Here is a 23,572-nt window from a genome sequence, read left to right as displayed (position 1 = left end):
TATGAGAATTTCTGTTTTTGCTGCAGATCATTTATATCATTGACTGCCGGGTAATTAGTGGTAGTGCATCACTTAGCTAATGAATAATCCTAACTAATCCCTTGGCATCTTCCTCTCTAGGTAGTTGCGTATGTTACACTTTCCAGCCTTTGTAGGAGCTCAGATTAAGGGTCTGAAGATGCATTTTTGCATTTTTCATGTTGTTGTTTTTATTCCCCAAATATAACAGGGTTATATGCCATCATGGTATACAGACAAGTTTACTAAAGCTTTTAGATACAGTCCATTCAAAGAACTAAGTTCTACTGGAGTATTAATATCTGAATATTGATTTTAACTAGGTCTGTGCAATAATAAATTCAGAAGACATTATATATCTTGCATAGTAAATAATTTATTTTTTATTATTATGGCCTTTGTTCACCCATAACTTATTAAATATCCAGTCTAAGGAATTTGCTATAAACCTCCACATTTTTGCTTGTGTGACACCTTTTAAAACATCTGTGTAAAGACCTGCTGATTTTTGTTTCTGTGTTTTGTTTTTCCTCCAGAAACAAAGTAAAGATAGATTTGGACTAGAGGGTGATGAGGAGTCAACTATGTTAGAAGAGTCCGTCTCCCCCAAAAAGTAAGTGTCGTTAAGAGCGCTAGAGAACTGCCTTCGCGCTGCATGGCAGGGGCCTGCCCACTCTGGGCCTGATGCCCAGAAGTTCTTCACATGGAGGAGGAGAGAGTGGATGATGCGATGAGTCTGGCTTGGTGAAGTGTGGTCCCAGACCATCAGCGTCGGTGCTCAGGGCGTCTGAGGAGCTGGGGGTTAACGATTTCAGGGAGACACTGAATAGGTGTTTAATCCGTCTTCAGCGGCAGGAAACATTCAGGAGTCCTGGTCTGCATTTCTGATGTAAGCCTCAGAAACCTCATCCTTTACATTTAAGGGCTGCAGACCAAGTTTTTGTTTGATCCTGTCCCTTTCGGGGTAGGAATCCAGCCAGTGAAGGAGTTACTGTTTTGGGGCCACTTGAGGCATGCCACAGTTGGCACACATATTGTAATATTGCAGAAGGAAGTGGGTAAGAACATGGACGCTGCAGCCAAACTTGGAGCACAAATCTGAGGGCTGTATTTTTTATTTGCAGGTTTGTGGACATTATGAATTTCCTCTGCCCTCCCCCCCCCCCTCCTGATCTTATTTACAAAATGGGAATAATGATAATACCTCCTTATAAGGTTTATTTTGCTGATTGACTTGCTAATGAAGCACATAAAACATTGCCTGGCACGGAATGAATGTTTGCTGTTGCCATCATCATATTAAATTCAAAACTATCTCAATTTAGCCCCATTGAATGGAAACCTGTGCATCCCCCCCCCCCTTTTTTTTTTAATCTAAGAGCATTGGAATAACTTTTTTGTCTTTACTGTGTGTGACTCACATTCTGTCTTATTTGGTTCCAACAACAACCCCCTATGGCAGAGGTCCCCACATGTAGTCCTCCACTATTCATAGATACAGAAACGGAAACTCACGGGAGTTAGTTGAGATGCATTCATGTGGCAGTGCTAGTACTCAGATTCAGATCTTGTGATATTTCCTCTAGCACAGTGCCAGGAAATTGGAGAGATCCCAGCATTTGAATTTGTTTAGTCATAGTACTTGTTTCTCTATCATCACCACCCTGCACCTCTTTCTCACCGTTTGCTTCATAATCACCTTGGAGGTGTTTTTCCATTTGTCCCATCAGCACACAGGTTGGAACCAAACTTGATGTAACTCATTTCAAGTACTGTGCTTGCTACCTCTGGCAAAACTCCTTAAGTTCTCAGAATGATTATTAACCACCTGGTGGAAATTAGTGAGTACTCCCTGACAGGTGTGGCATTCGCCTCAGAGGGCTCTGCTGCACTTGCCCTCACCTAGGAAGAGCTCAGCATGTGTCTGAGCCCAGAGGGCTGTCCCCTTTCCTATCCCTGGGCATCAAGGATAGGGGCTGGTCAAGGCATACAGGAAAAATGGTCCAGGTGGTTACATCGCTAGGTCTTCCACTTGTCCCTGCATTAGACGTTGGTAGGCTCTCAGCTTTCAGCTGGCCTCATACAGGAGCCACAGACCCCGCTCCCTTGTGTCACGCCCTCCATAAACAGTGATGTTTCTCCATGCATGCTTGCTGCTTGGGGTCCTAGCATGGCTCATAGCTTTGCCCTGGAAAATGGGGGAGTGACCCATGATGGTCTGAATCTTCTGGAACAGAGGCCCCTGCCCCTAAATGCAAGTGCTCACCAACCCGGCCCCCTCCCACACATGCACACGGACTCCTCCAGACTCCCCCTGCGGGTTGGACCACTGGGCTACTGAGACAGATATGCCATCCTCAGACTTCTTAGCTTCATATGTTCAAAGTCCTTTGTGCTCATCATTCATTTGAAGAAAACACTAATCAGTGAAAGATTGATATATTGTGCTTTACTGGATGCCCGAAAGTTCAGCTGAAAGCATCTGGAAAGAGGTGCCAGTGTGTCCCATCATCAAGGCTCCGTTCAACGGTGTTTGAATATCCTCCACAGCCAATGGCATTGGCTCTGCAGGAGGGGGTCGAAGCTGTAGAGATTTCTTTACGTTTATTTCCATACTTGTCCCTTTAAGCTAAGGATAAATGTTCCCATGCCTAGAACAGAACCTGGCACACAGTAGGTATTTGTGGAATGAATGCTATTTCAGTAGGATTTGCTGTATCAGTGTATACAAAACTCACCCACAGGTGTACCTGGAACATCTTTGTTATAGGACTATCTCTGTGTGTGTTTGATTGCACATACCGTGAACCTATTAACTCCATTGGGGGGTGGTTATTTATGTTACTATGTTAAAAGCATTCACCTCAGGGTTCTTCTCCCATGGAGCATTTTAGTCTGCCTCTTCCTTCACAGTCCTGTCTACGCGTGCCTCTTCTCAGTTGGCCTCCATAGCACACAAAGCAGCACATGTTCGTGACAGTTGTGGCGCCCGTGACATTGCACATCTCACACTGACCGTCTGCCTGTGCCCCACAGGTCCACCATCCTGCAGCAGCAGTTCAACCGGACAGGCAAGGTGGAGCACGGCTCCGTGGCGCTGCCGGCCGTGATGCGCTCGGGCTCCAGCGGGCCGGAGACCTTCAACGTTGGCAGCATGCCCTCGCCGCAGCAGCAGGTCATGGTTGGGCAGATGCACCGGGGCCACATGCCCCCACTGGTGAGGCTCCCCGGGCACTCAACCCTGGTGTGCAGGGAGGGCCGCCGGCCTGGGGCTAGGCTGTGTGCCATTCACACTCTTGCTAGTTCCTGCCTGGACCCTGGCCCTTCAGCTATTGCAGTCCTGACGCCTGACTCTCAGCATGTTTCCTTTTCATTGTGTGGCGCTGGTAACTTCCTGTCTAGGAACACAGTTGCCCTCTGGGGCTGGCAGAGAAACAGTACCCTCTCTGTGTGACTGGTAGAAACCTGCTTGCCTGCCTTAGCAGGGTCAAGCTGCCAATTAGCCCAGATACCCCTTGGAGAGTCTTAGGAGTAGACCGGTCTATAGTAAACCACACCTCCTCCCCCCAGTGGATCACTGGTTCCTTCCACTGTGATGGCTCCCCTGCTGTACCATCTCATTCGGGTCTGCTCAGGGATTCTGTGCTTTGGGGCGAGAACTGTTTGAAAGCTGAAGAGACTGAAAGCTCAGAAGTAATGTGACTCCAAAGAGGCATTTTGGCTGTAGGTGGAGGTGGAATCCTTACTTGTTTGCCAGGAAGAGTTCTGGTGTAGCACATGCCTCCCATGCCTGAGATCCTTTATATTCAGTTCTGGAGAACTGAATCCCTTAGCTCCCTCACAAGGACTCTTGCTGAGCCTTCTTGTCAGCTGACTAAGTTGTCCAATGAGAGGTGGCTTGGGCAGTTTGGAGTTGTGCCCTGGGTCACTTTGTCTTTAGCAGGGGTTCAGTTTCCACTCGTTTTGTGATGAGGGCTGTGTCAGGGCTGGAGCCATGTATGACCACCTTGTGTCCATCTGTCTTTGCAGACCTCGGCCCAGCAGGCCCTCATGGGGACCATCAACACGAGCATGCATGCTGTCCAGCAGGCCCAGGACGACCTCAGCGAGCTTGACTCACTGCCGCCTCTTGGCCAGGATATGGTAAATATTGCACGTGGTTTCATTCAGTGTCTCTGCTCAGGCAGGACAGAGAGTTGACTCTCGGAGGAGAGAATCATAGGGTGCTATTGACTGTTGGCAGTACCTGGCGAGGGCTCACAGCTTGGGCCCTAGAGTCGCACCATGTGGGCTCAATCCCCAGCTCCACTGCTCAGTGCGTGAATCTGTCAACTTCCTGCAAACCTCCATTTGTCATCCATAAGTAGGTTGGTCGTGAGGACTCCATAATCTAATAATCATGTGCAGCGTTCTTAATAAAGCACATAACACACATGAGAACTCATGACTATCAGCTGCTTTTGTTATTACAAGTGGGTTTCAAATCTGAGCATGCATCAGTCCCGTTAGAAGGGCTTCTTCAGACAGGTTGCCTCTGACTCAGTAGGTATGGGCAGGGCCTGAGGAGGTGCATGTCCAGCAAGGTCTCTGGTGATGCTGTTGCCACTTTTCTGGGGACTGTGCTTTGAGAACCACTGCTCATGAGTTTTCAGCAGGGCGGGGTATAGCTGCGGTCCTGTAGCTACTGCTGCATGGAATCCCCAGGCCCCTTGCTTTGCAGATCATAGTTCAGCGGCCAGCAACACTGGCAACACCTAGGGTTTCCTGAGAGTGCAGAATCGTAGGCCTTCCCCTGCGGAATCAGAATCTACATTTTAGTTCTTCTCAGCCCTCCTTTGCACATGAGGATCACCTGAAGAGCTTTAAGGCCAAAGCCTGAGGCTCACACCAAACAAATCTGTATCTCTGGGGGTGGGGCTCGGGTAACTGCTTTTCTACCTTCCCAGGTGACTCTAATGGGCAGCCAGGATTGAATTCCACTGTTTTAGGACTGACAAGGCTATCCTAGGAGCCAGAACCAAGATATATACAGTCTGTAGTTTATCTTGTCCAGCCGGGATAAACTGCTCCAACTTCTCCCCAAAGCTGTGTTGTTCATTTGTGCACTTGTAAGCACGCAGGGTGCGGCGTGTCTCAGTGCCGTGTCTCCCAGAAATCATTCAACATTTGCTCTGGGGAATGTTAGAGGGAAACATATGGCAACCTCCCAAACTCAGCACAATTTTAAGGTAGAGTTTTAATATATGGAACATTCTGCTTCATCAATTTTCTAAGAATTAGTATACAAAACATATTAGTAGTGCTAGGCACATCCTGAATAGGATTTTTGAAATGTCTTAGGGAGCAGATCAACATCAGTTTATTTCCATAGAGTTGCCATTAATAGTGTAGATGATCATTTGACTAAGTCCAGAAATGCCAGAAAAGAGAACTTTCTATCTATAGCACATGTGTCAAACACAAGGCCCGCGGGCCAAATCCAGCCCGCCAGGCCTTGCAATGTGGCCCGCACCGCGCTGTCATCACTGCACTCCGCTGTCAGTTTATGACATTGTCAGTTTATGACTGTTCAGTAAACAATTCAGCCCGCGATTTAGGCTGGATTTTAGATTTTGGCCCCTTCTCTGATTGAGTTCGACACCCCTAATCTATAGGTTCCCATGAACATTAACTGTAAGAGCTGAGAAGGCTGTTAGAGACCATTGAATTCCTACAGTGTAAGAAATATGAGGCTCAGGGTCTGGATGTAATTTGCCCAAGGTTGTACCCCTAGTTAGTGGGAAAGCTGGATACAGAACAGGGGTCTTGACCCATCTGCCCCTCCCCCCAAAAAAATCCTACCAGGAAAGCAATCACATATATGTGGCATTTATGTTATAACAGAAGACAATTCCCACATTCACAGAGAACACTCATGAATTGAGACACCCTAATTCTATACCTTTTCTCAAAAAAAAAAAAAAAAAAGGAAAAAATTAGCAACAGTTGCTGGTGCTACCATGCAGAATTATGAAAATCAACTATTGTCATTTTTATTGAATTATCTAAATAAAGCTACATAGAATTTTTGTAAGATCTTAAAAGTTAAAAAGAAAAGAAAAGAAAAAGAAACAGCGTAAAAAAACATGGAAAATGTACATGCTGTTCAGCCTCAACGCAGGAGCAAAGGGCCTGTTACCGACCTTGTTTAAGATGACTGCAGGGCCTCGCTGGTGTGGGCCCAGTAAGAGCACAGCTAGAACACGGGTCTCATTTTATGGCGTGACTTCTCTGGTTTCCCGGGTAATTCCGTGCAGTGATTGTGTCATGTGCTTGTCTGGTTTTGCAGGCGTCTAGGGTATGGGTTCAGAATAAAGTCGACGAATCCAAACACGAAATCCACTCTCAGGTCGATGCCATCACAGCTGGAACAGCTTCAGTTGTTAACCTCACTGCCGGTAAGACCCTGAGGGTTTTGTGGTATGTTGGGGTGGGGGGGCGGGGTTGTGATTTTTTTTTTTTTAAGGTTCTTTGATTGAAACAGATTTTCATATTATGAGACCGCAGTCTATTTTTAGGCACCCTGTGTGCTTCAGGCATTTTCTCCCTCTGACCCAGAAGAAAGGTGGAGACTATCCATCCCTTTGTGTCTGTATCATGGTATCATTAAAAAGCACTTACATCGCCCTTCTCCTTGTTCATCAGTGTGCTGGACATACTTTAACGTACGTGGAGGCCTTTTTCTCCCTTGCGGGAGCTTACAGTCTGAGTGACGAGATCCGTAGTGCGCGCCTCCAGTCTTGTCCGGGAATAGTCTCTTCTACTGTAGCATCACTCCCCGCCCGGCACAGTCAAGTGGGGGCCAGGGAATGTCTGCTTCCCTGAGCAGCCTAACCATTCCGGCAGCAGAGTCCACCTCCCTAAGCTGCTGACAGCGGCCTAGTGCAAAAGGCCATGAGATGCTCAGCTTTCCTTTGGGACTTCCAAGGTGCTTGTGCTCAGCATTTCACTGTAGGCGGCCTCAGGGCGAAGGCGCCTGCGAAGAGCAGCACCTTGGAGACTGGAGTCCCCTGTCTCACTGTGCACGTGCGGCGCCTTGTGTCTGACCCCTGCTGAGTGGTGGGTGATGAGCTGCGGCCCCCTGGCCACGTACCACCTGCCCAACCGGGCTCTCTTCCCTCTGCACCACCCTCCTTACCGAGATGGTCCTTCTCTGTCCCAGGTGACCCGGCAGACACGGACTACACCGCTGTGGGATGTGCAATCACCACCATTTCTTCCAACCTGACGGAGATGTCCAAGGGCGTGAAGCTCTTGGCGGCCCTCATGGACGATGAGGTGGGCAGCGGGGAGGACTTGCTCAGAGCCGCAAGGACCCTCGCCGGGGCGGTGTCAGACCTGCTGAAAGCGGTGCAGCCTAGCTCTGGAGAGGTGAGCTCTGGGGCAAGCTGTCTCTTGGGTTCTGCTGCGACAGTTTCGGCCTTTGCGTTCCAGGGATGAGGCTCTTGCATTCAGAGCTGTTCCCTCCATCCTGGGGGGGGGGGGGGGGGGGACACAGACGGACATGAAAATGCAGTAGAGTTGCAAGTTGTTAAACGGGGTGCAGAACCAACCAATGGTTCAACATTCAGGACTAGTTGAGCTCTTAGTAGGATGCCTTCCTTCTCCCTCCCTGACCCCAAGGAACTTGATGAGATGCAACCTCAGAAAGGAACAGATGTGACAAATTTAATGTGACACATTTAAAAGGGATGCAAGTTTTGCACTCTAAATTCCTTAAAGAGTGAATCACCTTCCTACCAGCTGAATAAGACTCCGTTTCGAACCCATCCACTGGTTTGGGAGGCCTCGGGCATTCCTCGCACAGATTTGGCCAGGACGTTATGTCTCAGAGACTCTCGTTTAGGTGCGGTACTGCCGATCCTGCAGGTTCCCCTCCCAGTACTGCCTGCCTGTCCCTTCTGTGCAGGAAGTGCATTCTCCTTCCAACCAATGTGTGTTCTTTGTTCACAGCCCCGACAGACAGTTTTGACGGCTGCTGGAAGCATTGGACAGGCCAGTGGGGATCTTCTGAGACAGATCGGAGAGAATGAGACTGATGAGCGGTTCCAAGTAAGATATTTGCAGTTCTTAGTCTTGGAAAGGAGCCTAAGTGATGATCTAGAAGACCCAAAGGGGGAAAATGTAATGTAAAACCAAACCTTCCTTGAGCTGTCAAGAATAAGATTGGGGTGGATTATCTTGGGGGTGAGGTGTTTGTGTGTTAATTCAATTTTTTTAATTGGAAAAGTCATTTCACTTACAGTCATCATTATAAAGCACTTATTTAACTGTTCTCATTAGTCAATATACTGACATTTTTAAAACACAAAAGTGAAGGGTATAATATCATCAACTCCCTTGTATCTACCACCCAGCCTTCCCAATTATCAACTCATGGCCAATGTTGTTTTATCTATTTGAGGGAAGTTTTTGTAGTTGCTGTGTTGTTTTCTTAAAATATATTTTTATTGATTTCAGAGAGGAAGAAAGAGGGAGAGAGAGATAGAAACATTAATAATAAGAAAGAATCATTGATCGGCTGCCTCCTACACACCCCACACTGGGGATCAAGCATATGCCCTGACCAGGAATCGATCCGTGATCTCCTGGTTCATAGGTGGACGCTCAACTACTGAGCCATGCCAGCTGGGCCTGGGGGCAGTTTTTAATTGAATTGCCCTAGAGTCCACATTGAGAGTGACAGAATCTGCTGAGCATTCACACACACAGAGCAAGGCTTTCCTTCACATTTCGAGGTGTGTCTATTGTCAGTCTGTGTCATCCAAAACCACAAACGTGGTGAAGTGGTTTTCTGTCACCCTTCATTTTCAATACCATGGGCATACGCTTTCTGTTCTCTGGTGAACAGCTGTAGCCACTGTTTGCAGCTGCTTTGATGCACTGCCAGCTCAGATGGGATCTCAGCTTGTCGGCCTCCATTGCCAGCCACCACAGAGGAGGTGCCGAGGCCGCTGCTGGGAGCCTCGGGCTCCAACGAGCTTCTCTTACATACTCGCGGGCAGATGCTCTCCCCTCCTCTTTCTCCTCTGCTTAAATCTTAATTTTGCAAATTGTGTATCAATACATTTTAATTAAATGGTTACGGTTTGAGCCCAGGTCCTCTGGAAAGATGCCCTTCTCCAAACTCCACGTCCAGTTCAGTGTTCATGAACTCTGCAGCATTGAGAATAAAAAGATCATTCCGTTTTACTCTGGCATTTAAGTTTCTAGCTTCTCGGGTGGCAGTTTTGCATGCCATTGTATTTAGCACTACCAGATCTCATTAACGCAAGATGCATGTTACACGAAGACATGACCATGTATCTTGTGATTTACAAAACATGCAATTCCATCCACACATGTGTTGTTTCTCTTCCTCATCCACACCTGTGGTGCTGGAGCCATGGGATTCATTTACATCCCGCGGTAACACCTCAGTGCTCAAACATTCACCTCATGATGGGGGTGAGACCCACAATCCAGCATTCCTGGCGTATATCCCACTAACTCCAAGCTCAGTGTGTTCCCATCCTGACTTCTCCTTACTCAGATCCCAAAGAGACCTTTGCTTTTTGGATCAGAGCAGACAATTCTTCATAGGCAGCCCCTTACTAAGGAACTGTGTGAATGCGAGATTCTGTGCTTGGTTTTCTAGGATTCCTTATCTTGAAGTGATCAATGCACTTTCCTTAAAAAGACTGTTTCCCCACAGCATTTGGGAAGGTTGAGAGGAAGTCACAGTCCTTCCTTAAAACATTTCAGGCGTCCTTGTGTGTTGAAGACTGCCTTTTTATTTTTTCCTTCGGCATTCTCATCACCTGTAAATGCAGACTGCTTCCTCATGTTTGTTTCTGTTGGGACAAGCGAGGCAGCAGGCCCAGGTCCAGGTTCAGGGCCTGGGCCTGTGGAGGCTTCTTCCCAGGAAAGCCTGCCTGGGAGCGCTTTGTTCCTGTAAGGCGTCCAGGCAAGCACCGCCCCCCTGAGGTGACCTGCAGCCTCTCGTTAGGCGCAGCCCTGGGCCTCCTTACTCTGGTTTTCAGATTCTTGAGATCTGATCTCAGAGCTTTCCTTTGGGTCCTCGACATGTTCCCGGACTTAACAAAGATTTATTTTACACGGGCTACATAATAGTGGTCTGGTTGAAAAGTTCGACAAAGGCCTTGTCTGCAACCATCGCTGTAGTATCGCATTCTTTTTCTAGATGTATTATTTTTGGACAAAAATCACCAGGAACAGGGTTTCTGTAAATGAGTCGAACAAAGCCCTTTAGGATAATCCTGAGTCTACAGGACCCAATCTTGGTCTCTGTGTGGGAAGATGGATTCATAACGAGGGAAGGAATACTGTGACTCTTTGGAAAGTGGTTAGCCTAAATCTTGTTAATAATCTGTGACATTTAGGCTGTGCTTTCACTGATCATCGAGCTATAGGTGTCCAAAAACTGTAACTTTTGGGGCTGTGTTGGGAGCTATTTCTAAAAGTTACGACAGATTGCCGAAACTGTGGATAGAGTGTCGCCTGTGGACTGAAAGGTCCCGGTCAAGGGCATGTACCTTGGTTGTGGACACATTCCCAGTAGGGGGTGTGCAAGAGGCAGATGATTGATGTTTCTCTCTCATCAATGTTTCTAACTCTCTATCCCTCTCTCTTCCTCTCTGTAAAAAAATCAATAAAATATATTAAAAATAAATAAATTAATTAATTAATTAAAAATAAATAAATAAAAGTTGTGGCAGAGAAGTGCCAGCCAGATCCCAAAGGCCTCTTCAGCTTTTGGCACCACGGGCTTCGGTTTTTCCCTGGCCAGTCAGCAAACTTCAGAGACCTAAAACAGACTGGGCCGGACACTTCCGTTAAGCCTGCTTGGCTTTGTCCATTTTAAAGTGCACTTACTTGGCGGTTTCTAATTTGACTGGAATGCCTATGGCCTTGGCTCTGTGTAAAACCGTGCAGGCTGGACAGACCTCCCAGTTTATCTTCTCATAAGAAATATTGCTGTAAAGATTGTGGGTGCCCTTTGCATTCAGAATCAGAGGTGCTTTTCATTGTCATCTCATGAATTCATAAAGACTTCTGACCACATCTCCTCTGGGGGAGTCTTCACACGTTTGTTTGAAATAGAATTGGCTCCTGTGTGTGGAAAGGCATTTCCAAACCAACAAACTGCCTTCAGTATTAAAAGCAAAGATGTAAATTCAGTGTAACGGTGGTTAGTCTTCAGGTCACACAGATGGGTGACAAAGCTGGCGGCCGAAATCAAAGGGTTTCCCATCCTGCGGGCAGAATGCCTTTCTGTGGAGTTGAAGCATAAGCGGATCTTTAAAGACGCACAGCTCCTGGCATCCTCAGTGAGGTCCTAACGGAAGCTATGTAGCTTGTAGCTCGTTTATTTATGTAGACTCCCTGCCCACTTTCCATAATAATCTAATCCCTCTGCAGAAGGCTACGGATCGCTGAGAGTAATTTAGGTGCAGAGCATCTCTTGGCTCTGGAAGTTGGTGTTGTCTCTGCATGTCCAACGTTGCCCTCTGGAGGCAACCTTGTGGCTGAATTCGTGGTGATCACTTGGACCCTTGTGCAAAGTAGAAATCCAAAAAAAAAAAAAAAGAATTTTCCAGTTACAGTGGGGCATGGTGCCCTAGAGGCCATGAATTCTCTTTTTCCTACAGCACATAGTATTTGTGGCATCTGGATGCATTTCAGCGTCGTTTGATCCACCACATCAACCACATTCAAGAGATGTGACTCCTCAGTATGGGATGAGTGCATGGACGTTAATCAGTGGTTATAATAAAGACCGTTTCCTCAAGTTAACCTCTCTTAGATGTAAACCTGTGTTACTTAATGAATGTATAGGAGAATATGTTATTAGAATGTGAGTCACCTTCGTTAACTAGCTCTAAAGATAACATTTCAGAAAAATAAGTGGAAAAGTATTATTCTGAAGTACTGGAGGTCAAATGGAATTCTAATAAAAGGGTTAAGTGGACACCACATTTTATTTTTCTGAAGGATCATTAAAAAAAACAAAATGAATGACTCGTGTGTTTTTTTAATTTATTTTTCTTAGGACGTTTTAATGAGTTTGGCCAAAGCTGTTGCCAATGCTGCTGCCATGCTGGTACTCAAGGCAAAGAACGTTGCCCAAGTGGCCGAAGACATGGTTCTGCAGAACAGGGTGATTGCCGCTGCCACCCAGTGTGCCCTCTCCACCTCCCAGCTGGTGGCCTGTGCCAAGGTAAGCCGGCTGGCACCCCTGGCCCCCGCTACAAAGTGTCACATGCTCTTACCTGCCTCCAGTCATTGGGGGGGAAGCAGGGGCAAAATTTGTTAAAATTGTTCGAGACTTAGTGCTTCAGGTGTCTTTTTTTAGGCAATGTGATAGGATTTTTACATTAACTGCTCCATTCTGCTTCTATCACTTGCTCTTTGTTCAAGGCCCCTGCAGAGGTACCTCCTGTGTCTAACGGCCACCTCTAGTGTCTCCCGTTTGGACGTCTTATTTACACCTGCCCACAAAGGTCCTGGCGCCGTGCAGTACGGCACTATAAATGGGGTCGGAAGTCACTGCAGAGTTTTGGGGGACCTTTCTACTCTGCAGTGGGAGTGAGGGTGGTGAGGTCTTGGGTCGTGGTTGGCAGAATGCGCACACTCTGGACTCAGCCTCGTTCATCACCATCACCCCTTTCACTGACGAGGAAATTGAGGCCTTTTAGAGTTATTACACAGAAGCGGGAGATGGCAGAACTGAGTTTATTAACTCGGGCCTGACCTCAGATACTCTTTCCACCTCACCATCTGATGAAATGATACATGAGGAGGCGGGAGGTGTCTGTGTCTCAACTTGATGACGTAGCATAGAGGACAGGTCCGTGCTCTGGCCCAGCCTGGCCTCCCCTAGGCTGAGGGAGGGTGTGCAGCCTCTGACAGAGGTGTCCTTGATGGTCCCCCTCCTCATATCCACGGTACTGACAGAATCCCCTGTCCTTTAAAGTGTCGTGAAGCAGGGTTCCAGGTGCCTCTGGAAAAGGAAATGCAATTCTTTTGGTTGTCTTGTTATCCTGGCTCAGAAGACTCCATTTAGAGTAGGGGTGTCGAACTCCATCAGAGAAGGGGCCAAAATCTAAAATCCAGCCTAAATCGCGGGCCGAATGGTTTACTGAACAGTCATAAACTGACAATGTCATAAACTGACAGCGGAGTGCAGTGATGACAGCGCGGTGCGGGCCACATTGCAAGGCCTGGCGGGCTGGATTTGGCCCGCGGGCCTTGTGTTTGACACATGTGATTTAGAGGTTTCTTGGAGGAGGAGGCATAGTTGGTAGATACTGGAAAAAACACTTTCAAAGTAGTCAGTAGTATAGGTTGTTGTAGATCCCTAACAAAGATAAAAATTAGCAGCCTCTGAAATCACAAAGGCGAAGTGAGGTAGTGAACATGAGGAACGCAGCGATGGTTTAGTTTGATTCCTGGTCCTGTGATTGAGGCTCTGAGGCTCAGAGCAGGAAGGGATGTGGTGCACAGCTAGTGCACGCTGGGAGCCAAGAGGACCCAGGGTGCCCAGACCCGCTCTCGTCCCCCTGCAGGTGGTGAGCCCCACCATCAGCTCCCCCGTGTGCCAGGAGCAGCTGATCGAAGCGGGGAAGCTCGTGGACCGCTCAGTGGAGAACTGCGTCCGCGCCTGCCAGGCGGCCACGGATGACAGCGAGCTCCTGAAGCAAGTCAGCGCGGCGGCCAGCGTGGTCAGCCAGGCCCTGCACGACCTCCTGCAGCACGTGCGGCAGTTCGCCAGCCGAGGCGAGCCCATCGGCCGCTACGACCAGGCCACGGACACCATCATGTGTGTCACCGAGAGCATCTTCAGCTCCATGGGCGATGCTGGTGAGGGGCTTGGCTGGGGGGCGGGGTGGGGGGGGAGGTTTGGCAGTAATTCGGCTACAATCCTTAAGAATTGCAGGGACTTATTTCTCTCCATTCCTCTCACTAATGGAATAGATACAAGGCTGACTCCAGAAGTTTCACCCTGAGCTTTGGAAAGCAGACAAACAGACCTTATCCTCAATCCCACCCTCTAGGTGAAATGGTGCGCCAGGCGCGGGTCCTGGCCCAGGCCACCTCAGACCTTGTCAATGCCATGAGGTCAGATGCAGAAGCCGAGATCGACATGGAGAACTCCAAGAAGCTCCTGGCCGCCGCAAAACTCTTGGCGGACTCCACTGCTCGCATGGTGGAAGCAGCAAAGGTACGATCGCAACAGATTTGTTCCACCAACAAGTGAGTATTATTGAGAGTCAGGATTTGGAAGGAATCCTCAGGATAGAGAACGGTCAGCTGAGTGTGCATTTTTGTTTGTTTAAAACCTACAATGGCTTTGGAATGTTTAACCGTGTTCAAGTGGGAAAGGGGAAGGTCAGGGAGCCTATGAAAGAAGCTCTTTAGGGCGTGGTGCCGACAGCCATCGGCAGCAAAGTCCCTGCTTAGTGAGCGCTCTTTTCCCACTGGCTTTATTGAAAATGGTGATTCGTTTAAAACTGAGATATTGGACAGTAAATTCACTGACACGTGTTCTCTTCCTGCTGCATCAACGTTACTTTGCCCTCCCTTTGACTTCTCCACTAGCCTCTGGTCGAGGCTTTGCATAGTAGAGTGCTTCCTGCCTCGCTGTTCTCCAAATCACAATAGCAATTTAATATGTTAAGGGAGAGTTTGAATGAAGAGTTGAGAGTCAGCTTTGTGCTTTTTGACAGCGATACAATATCGTGATGATCTAAAAGCCAATAATTCTTAACCCAGGGGTCTGTTTAGAGACCCCTATGAAACATACTAAAGTGCACCTGCCTCAGTTCCACATCCTGATTCACAAGGTCACTATGGGACAGTGTGTGTGTGTGTGTGTGTGTGTGTGTGTGTGTATGTGTAAGTTCCACAGAAGATTCTGTTGCCTACCTCTAGGTGAGAACTGTTTAAAATGGATAAGGTTATATTTTTCTATTTTGTTTTTATTATGCAACAAGCACATGTCTCTTGTGAAATTTGAAAATGCAGATAAGTATAAATAAGAAAATGAAAAGCACCTTCAACTTTATACCCCCAAAATAACATGCTTAATGTATTTCCGTGCATTTAAAATTCATCAAGTATCCCCACATCTTATCCTGTCTCCCGGGCCTCCAGCAGAATAGGAGTGTATCTCAGCCAAGTATGTGAATCGCTTCACTTAAAATGTATTGTGACATGCAGTGAACCTTGTACTGAGGCAGCTGATCGATGTTTCTCTCACATTGATGTTTCTCTCTTTCTCTTCCTCCATTTCTCTCTCTTTAAAAATCAATGAACATGCCCTAGTCAGTTTGGCTCAGTGGATAGAGTGTTGGCTTGCAAACTGAAAGGTCCCAGGTTTGATTCCGGTCAAGGGTTCATGCACAGCTTGTGGGCTCGATCCCTAGTAAGGGATGTGCAGGAAGCAGCTGATCAATGATTCTCTCGCATCATCAATGTTTCAATCTCTCTCTCTCCCTCTTCCTTTCTCTCTGAAATCAATAAAAATATATTTTTAAAAAATCAGTGAATATGTCCTCGGGTGAGGATAAAAAAGAAAAGAAGAGTGGAAGATTCTATTCAAGAGGATTGCCAAAACATTTCTGACACAGATATTAAAACTATCCCACTCAGTATAATTTTTATAAATAGTTCAAAGAAATAGATTCTTGCAAATTGGAAAACTGGCCCTTTGAAAAATATAGATGTTCAAAAAACTGATTTTTAATAATTGGCACATTTATTTCCACTGTTTCCTCTGCCTTGTGAGCAAATATTGTTACCCTAAAGTGTTGGTGGAAACTTGTTCATCTGTGTGCATCCAGCAGTGGACACAAAGCATCCAGGCCCTGTGAAGAAAAGCTTGATTGCTGCTTTCATTGCAGGTGGGAGTGGAGGCTGGGTGTGCTTAGAGCCTTTGTTGAATTACTAGTAAAGTTATATCCTCTCCCTACACTACCTTTAACCTTTCTCTACTTCAAAATCCATCCCACCCATTGGCCTTATTGGGATCTAATTAAAATCCACTTGTGGTCCTAGTGGACACTTTAACCTACAGCAACACGTAAAAGGGCCATGGAGGTTCACCAAGGAAGTGTGACCATGGGCTGTGCACGGCACTTCCTCTCTCCCTGCCAGGATGGGGCATTGTTTTCTTTCTCTAATTCAGGTACAGTTAGCTCAGTACAATTGGGTACCTGTTCTACTTCGTTATACTTTCCAGCTCTGGCTCTCTAGGAATGCCATCTCTAGACATGGTTCTTTGTGAACAGTGTTTCCTTACAGCATTTTGGATGGCATTCCTGCCCTCGGCCCCCCTGTGTTATGCTGTAATTTCAGCCCCCTCACATGTTCCGGTGCTACAGGACAAGAGACTCTTCCAGCGGTGACACGTGTCTGTCATGCCCATTAAAATAAAATTGTCTCAGAGATATGGGCAGTGGGAGATTTACTTCAACATCTTTTAAGCCATGGATTTGAGGTCACAGGTTAATTTATATGGACAACCAAGGCTATGATCTCATGCATTTAATTATCACCATTGCACTTCTTCTGTTTAGCAACGCAGTTTAGAAACATGCCCTGGTAGGTCCTTTGGTTGATGTTGAGAGGAAACATCTTTATCACAAGGCCATTGCTTGAAGCATTTGGCTCTCATTACTAGGAAGGAGCAAAATGGAAGGCATAAATTCTGTGTCTGCAGCATGACATCTTTATTTTCACTTTCCCAGGGGGCTGCAGCCAACCCTGAGAATGAGGACCAGCAGCAGAGGCTGAGAGAGGCTGCAGAAGGTCTCCGGGTGGCAACCAATGCCGCCGCCCAGAACGCCATAAAGAAAAAAATCGTCAACCGATTGGAGGTCTGTATAGAAGCTCATGTTCATTTTACATGGCAAAGAGGTATTTGAAAGGATAATCAGATTAATAAGGCAAAGCCCACGGACAGGAAGCTAAATCAAAATTAGTGATTAATGACATAGTTTAGTGGTTTAGGTACTGGGAACTATTTGAAATGCTGGTTTAGGTACATTATACATTGACATTCAATGGTTTAGGCACATTGACACAATCTGAAAAGTAGCTTCGTGGTTTCCGAAAACCAGCATTTTTTTTTCAGGAGGGCCCAGGAATTTTGTTTTCCCCGTTAAGGGACATCCACTCTCAGGAAGAATCATTCGCTCTACATGTATCTACTTCGTTAGAGTCAATGATTTTTTTTCTTCAGGGCCCCCAGTAGGAAATGTGGAGTTTGGAAGACCAGAGATGGGGATCAGGCTTGGTTAGAAAGGTATGGGAAGGAATAATAAGAAATAGTTATGTCATCCCCCCCCCCCCAGAACATTTATTTATTCTAAAAGAAATAAAATAGTAATGGGCAAAAACTTTGCTAGGAAATAAATCTCTCTCACAAATGTATAAGGGAGATTCTTGCATTAAGATTTGGGAGGTTGGAGGCGAAGGACCTGCCCTCCTAGAGTGTAATCCCCCGAATGTAGTCTGCTGGGTTCCGGGAGGAAACTGGCCTGCTTGTCCCTGGAAGGAAGGGAGAGCGTGAACACAGGCAAGTGCTCGCCGGGAAGGTCTGGGTCTGCTGGACCAAGGCTTCCCATGGCCACGAGAGGACGGCCATGAGCACCAGGTTTGTGCTTGGCCCGGGGAGCAGCTTGTGCTGTTGGAGGAGGAATTTCCCGCCCCGCATCCCTTCCCCCCAAAAAAGCTTGTAGACTTGGTGCTGCTTATCTTTGTCATCATGGCCTTGGAACTGTCCCTTGTGTTTCTGAGAAAGACAGGTGAACAGTGCAGCCTGAGCTCTCAAGTGTGCTTGCCTTGATTCCTTGTCCCAGGGAACGTAAACCAAAAGCAGATAGCAGCACCGTTAGGTCAGGGTCATCCATGTATTTGAAAGGGGGAGTCCCTTCCTGGAGCTCCCTTTCATACACGTGCAGCTGTCCAGGGACAGGACATACGTACATACATGTGCATGGGTGTAGGCTGGCTCATTCAAACCCTGGCTCACCTCCTCTCCCGCTTCTCCGCAGGTTGCAGCAAAGCAGGCTGCGGCCGCGGCCACGCAGACCATCGCTGCCTCCCAGAACGCAGCTGTGTCCAACAAGAACCCTGCGGCCCAGCAGCAGCTGGTGCAGAGCTGCAAGGTGAGGTTTCGGCTGTCGGGGAGCCAGGTCTGCTGGAGAAAACGCTGACAGCATTAGAACACCCAGTGCCCTGGCAATGTAGTTAAGTCTGATCATCCAGGCCCCTAATCCAGTTTGTTCCGGCTCCCCTGTTCCAGGTGTTCACACACACTCTCTCTTTCTCTCTCTCTCTCTCTCCCTCTCTCTCTCTCTCTCTCTCTCTCTCTCTCTCTCTCTCTCTCTCTCACACACACACACACACACACACACACACACGTCTGGTTTTTGTCTAAGTGGATGGCCTGTGTGAGGGGAGAGGATGTTTTTGGCCAGCATTGCCTTTCCTTTGTCTGGATTCCCTTCTTTCTTTCTGAGAGCCCGAATTAAGGAGGATCAACGGTGAGGCCACTTTCGGACCCTGAAATAGTAACGGAGCGTTGAATTTCCGGAGTGCCTTTCCCCCTTGGAGGGGCGGGCCTTCCCATGAGCCTCACTCATCCTAGAAGTTGGTATCCTGTTTTGCACGGATGGCACCTCCAAGGTTTAGTCATCCCGTCTGGCCTCCGTGATGGGCGCTCTGGTGCTTTCTGCTGCTGTCTGTCAGTTCTTCTGACGCCTGGGCCTTGATGGCTCATGGAAGCCGCTGTACCAGTGGGGGCACAGTGACACCCCTGTTGCCTTCTCTGAGGGCCCAGGGCACTGACTCTCCAAGGAGACCCCTGAACGGTGCCAGATACAAAATCTGATTTCTTAGCCCTTGCCCACGTGCAAACAATGTGTCTGACTGAAGCGGGGAACTTCCGGTTAGCAGTGGGCTGGTGAGGCCTAGTGATGGAGCTTGGGGACCGAGAGCTAACTGCCCTCTCTCCTTTCTCCCCATCTCCTCTGTGAAACCATCCCCTGTAAGGGATGATGTCACTTCTACCTCAGAAATGGCTTTCCTACCCAAGGGAACCACCCAGGGCGGGGCCCGATCCCTCCAGCTTGCGTTCTCCGAGGTCAGGCCCGTCGAGGATCTGTATGTTCTCGTAGAAAAACCTCAGGGTGCAGTATCCCATCTACCAGACCATGTACCCAAAGCCGGGGTTTTCTGAGAGCCGGGCTCCTGCAGGAGGGGAGTTGTTTGCTGTTATGGCCTCGATCCAGCAGCCAGCAGGGGTGGAAAATGGCACCGCCCCTTCTCAGGGAGCGCGTGCTACTTGTGTCCAGGGAAATACTCCAAGGTGAGCCCCCTCCTCCACTTTTTGGGAAGAGACTGAATGTCCTCGGCCTGTGGGTGTCACCCTCAGGAAATGGCTTTTGAAATGAGAGCATTGCTGTTTATCGGGGGGGAGGGGAGAGTGGACCAGATGGTGTGCCAGCGGTCCTGAAGAGGCCCCGAGGAAAGTCTCATGGGGACATTTTTTAATCCTGAGCAGGCACCTGAAGGAAGGCATGTCACCCGAGTGGGGTGCACTTGGGCCCTTCCCCAGCAGTGAGCCACTGTGCCGTGACCTCGGGGCCTGTTGTCAGAAGGGCGTGGGCAGAGGGGAAATGTGGGGACCAGGGTAAAAGGCACGTCACTGTGGGAGATGGTCTCACCCCAGGGCTGCTGCTCCTCCCTCCTCTGCCCTGGGCATTGGGTTTTGCAGTTTGAGGAATGAGAGAGCTACTTAGACCAGGGGAAGAGGAGCCTTGGCAACAGGAAAGCTGATCGTCAGTAAGAAATAGAAGCACTGAGCCCCAATCGCCAGTCCTCGCTTCCACCTCAAATGAAGAAACCGAAACTGCCTCCAGCCCCAAGTCGGAGAAGAGGCCGACCCCTCAGGACTTGCCAAAGGGAGAAAAAGAATAGCAAGAAGCTATTAAACATATTAATGAAGTAGAAAATGAAATAGACAGACTTAATTAACAAGCCAGTGAGGAGACTTTGAAAGTAAGAACAGAAATATAACAAACCCTGCCAACCATTTTTACAGAAGAGGTCAGAATTGCTCACCAAAATCCCAAATTTTGGGGTAACGACATTTGTCAACCATCCACAAGTGTCTGCACCACTTGGGGAAGAGGATGAAGAGGCGCTGCCTTATTTGACAAGAGTTGAAGTGACAGAATTGGAAGATAGTAAATCAGGTTACAGAATTGATTTTTATTTTGATGAAAATAAAGTTCTCTCCAAAGAGTTTCGTCTGAGAGTGGTGGTCCATCTTCAAAGTCCACTGAAGTCAAACGGAAATCTGGAAAGGATTTGACCAAACGTTCAAGTCACACACACAACAAAGCCAGCAGGAAGAGACAGCAGGAGGAACCAGAAAGCTTCTTTACCTGGTTTACTGACCATTCTATGCAGGTGCGGATGGCAGTCATCCAAGATGGCATTTGGCCAAGTCCATTACAGTACCACTTGGTTCTTGACATGGTTGATGAAGAAGGGGAAGGAGGGGAAGATGATGATGATGATGAAGAAGAGGAGGGGTTGGAAGATATTGATGAAGAAGTGGTTGAGGATGAAGGTGAAGATGAAGATGATAATGAAGAGGAGGAAGAGGAAGGGGAGGATGACTAATGAACACGGATGGACACCAACCTTGTCGAATCTTCTCCAGTCCCTGGGAGCAAGTTGCAGTCTTTCTTTCTTTCTTTCTTTCTTTCTTTCTTTCTTTCTTTCTTTCTTTCTTTCTTTCTTTCTTTCTTTCTTTCTTTCTTTTCTTTCCTCTCTCTCTCCTCTTTCTTTCTTTCTTTTTAATCTTTCTTCCCCCCCCCCCCGACCCCCCCAAGCCCAAGCAGAAGATAACATCCCTCAGCTGGTACAGGGGGTGAGAGGGAGCCAAGCCCAAGCAGAAGGCCTGTTTTTGAGGTCTCTTTTCTCTCCTTTACACCATGGTTCTCACCTTTTTTTTGGGGAGGGGGGGGGGAGAGATGTACTTTGAGCAGAATACAGTGGGGAAAGTCTTTGCCCCTTTCTGTTCCAAATTCATTTTTACCCCTTCCTGTCTCAAGAAAAACTTTATGGAATCGCCACCACCATGCTCTGTGGGAAAAAATAAAAACCTTCTGCTCCCTTAGCTCTGCTGGGAGCTGGAGGTTGCTAGGCCCCTGTGTAGTAGTGCATAGAATTCTAGCTTTCCCCCTCCTTTCTCTGTATATTGGGCTCAGAGATTACACTGTGTCTCTATGTGAATATGGACAGTTACCAACATGTATCTGTCTACTTTCTCTTGTTTAAAAAAAGAAAAGAAAAACTTTAAAAAGAGGGTTTGGGGTTATAGAAGGTGAGTTAAGTGGGCATTTTGACGACATGGCTTCTCCTTTGGCATGTTTAATTGTGATGTTTAACAGACATACTTGCAGTCTAAGATGACACTTTTAAAATAAAATTCTCTCCTAGTGATGACTTGAGCCCTGCCACTCAATGGGAGAATCAGCAGAGCCTGTAGGATCTTATTCGGAATTGACATTTCTCTGTTGTAATTTTGTTCCTGTTTATTTTTAAATGTTCTTTTTGTTTCACTGGAAAGGGAAGATGATGCTCAGTTTTAAACGCTAAAAGTGTATGAGCTGCTTTGTTACAATAAAACTAAATGTGTACACACACAAAAGAAAAGAAAAAAAAATAGAAGCACTGAAATATGCTGATAATTCAGCGCTTCTCTCACTGGGACCCTATGATCTGAGTTTACCCACCAGTGAATTGTATAGATTCTCTGAAGTTTCCAACCCTAGTGAGCCAGGAGAATGCTCATTGGAACTGGAGCATTCCTTTCAGGCCTCCTTATGTAGAATCGTCTTGTGCTGAACATTCTGGGACCTTTGGGACCTCAGGTAGATAGAGCATGTGTGGGGGAAGGGTACCCAGAGCTTCTGTGTTAGGATTCAGTGTTGGTAAGGACCCAGCTGGCTAAAGGTGCTGTGTAAACTCGAGGTCTGGGACAGGCATCTGTCAGGAGTGACAGCACATCCATCAAACATTTATCGCTTGGGTCATTGTCTGCCCTGTTTTGGAATTCCCCATGCTTAGGTAGCTCAGTTTTCATTTTCCTACTTCCCATAGGCGGTGGCCGATCACATCCCTCAGCTGGTCCAGGGGGTGAGAGGGAGCCAAGCCCAAGCAGAAGACCTCAGTGCCCAGCTGGCTCTCATCATCTCCAGCCAGAACTTCCTCCAGGTAACACAGAAGCCCTCACCTGGCTTGCACTCAGAGTCTTCCCCCATCCCCCGGGGCCAGGAGGTGTCTTTTATCCTTCAGGAGAGGGATAAGGAATTCCACAGCCACAGGGAAGTCATTGCAGTAAGCAGACCTCCTCATATTTGCAGTCTCAGGAGAGGTAGATTCAGCTTGGCAAAGCAAAATGCTTATATGCAGGGAAATTGCCCCAGGAGATGGCACGTAATCCATTTTTCTCAGGAGTATCACTTTTATTTCTCTATTTCTCTCCTATGAGAGAAAGCATGTAATAAGTTGCAGGTTTGATTAACAATCTCGTCCTGGGCATGGCTTGAGGTTTTCTAGTTTCCAGAATGTCTGATGCTATTATTCATGGCCAAGGAGACCAGGAATGGTGAGTGGATCTTCTTCAAAGGCATGCCAGTCTCCTATGGCAATTGTAGAATGAATAAGTACTCTCAGTCTTTGTGGGTGAGGGGTGGATTTAGTTTAAGGAAAGTTAAATAAAATGAGAATATGAAGTTGTGGGAAGACTCTTTTCACATATTTCATGTATTCAGATCTCTCAGCTCTTTCTGTCTACCTGTGTCCCATGAAGAGTTCATGTGATTAGGCAGTTCTCTACCTTGGCCCTGTCTAGTTGAACCTATAGTTAACAGAACTCATGGCTACATACATTTGGTTAATTTTTCAAGTGTCCTAGGTCCCACATGCAGATAGAAGATAAAAAGTGTGATGTATTTCTTCTTATCTTGACAACATACACACACATGCATATGTATGTATATATTTTAATTGGAATTCATCACATATAGACTGTGTTTTTCATGTTAACAAGTATATTATGAGCATTTATGATTCTGAATAACATTCTATCATCTGGCAATACTCCATGTTTAGCTGTTGGCCTGTCATTGAACAAATAGGTTGTTTTCCATTATTTGCCATCAGAAATAACCTGTGATAGGGATAGAATGAAAGTCTTCATGTGCGTTCTAGGCCTTTGGCACCCTCCCCCCCCTTAAATTATTTCCTTGGGGTAAATTTCTAGAAATAGGATTACAGTCGGCTTGTTTTTATTATTGGGACACTGAGAAGTGTCGCTCAAGACAGCTCGGTGTTTCTCTTTCCGTTCAGGTGGTTAGAGGGCCTGAAGCTGGTGTTTCGTCCCCCTGCTGGCAGGACTGTGGAGGCTGGGACAGAGCCTGTGTGCGTGTCC

The 23,572-nt window shown here is 47.2% G+C and overlaps 1 protein-coding gene and 1 pseudogene across 8 annotated transcripts in view; both read left to right on the top strand.

Annotated features, from left to right (window-relative positions):
* Window positions 1-23,572, top strand: part of TLN2 (talin 2) — a 402,173-nt gene that overhangs the window by 259,207 nt on the left and 119,394 nt on the right. For all 7 annotated transcript variants that reach the window (XM_084886348.1, XM_084886349.1, XM_084886343.1 and 4 more), the window contains 12 exons: window positions 555-631; window positions 3,055-3,235; window positions 4,048-4,161; window positions 6,347-6,455; window positions 7,220-7,428; window positions 8,011-8,109; window positions 12,110-12,277; window positions 13,626-13,920; window positions 14,115-14,281; window positions 16,809-16,937; window positions 18,117-18,230; window positions 22,240-22,353. In XM_084886348.1, the coding sequence (XP_084742474.1) occupies window positions 555-631; window positions 3,055-3,235; window positions 4,048-4,161; window positions 6,347-6,455; window positions 7,220-7,428; window positions 8,011-8,109; window positions 12,110-12,277; window positions 13,626-13,920; window positions 14,115-14,281; window positions 16,809-16,937; window positions 18,117-18,230; window positions 22,240-22,353 (1,776 nt within the window). The remainder of the gene's footprint in view (window positions 1-554; window positions 632-3,054; window positions 3,236-4,047; window positions 4,162-6,346; window positions 6,456-7,219; window positions 7,429-8,010; window positions 8,110-12,109; window positions 12,278-13,625; window positions 13,921-14,114; window positions 14,282-16,808; window positions 16,938-18,116; window positions 18,231-22,239; window positions 22,354-23,572) is intronic.
* On the top strand, window positions 19,142-20,754 carry LOC311611900 (protein SET-like; annotated as a pseudogene). Its single transcript has 2 exons — window positions 19,142-19,258; window positions 19,943-20,754. The product of its transcript is annotated as a protein SET-like (transcript).

This window comes from Pipistrellus hanaki (assembly GCF_964339955.1).
Source record: "Pipistrellus hanaki genome assembly, chromosome: 1".
NCBI classification, from domain to species: Eukaryota; Metazoa; Chordata; class Mammalia; order Chiroptera; family Vespertilionidae; genus Pipistrellus; species Pipistrellus hanaki.
This window is presented reverse-complemented; position numbering and strand designations above follow the sequence as displayed.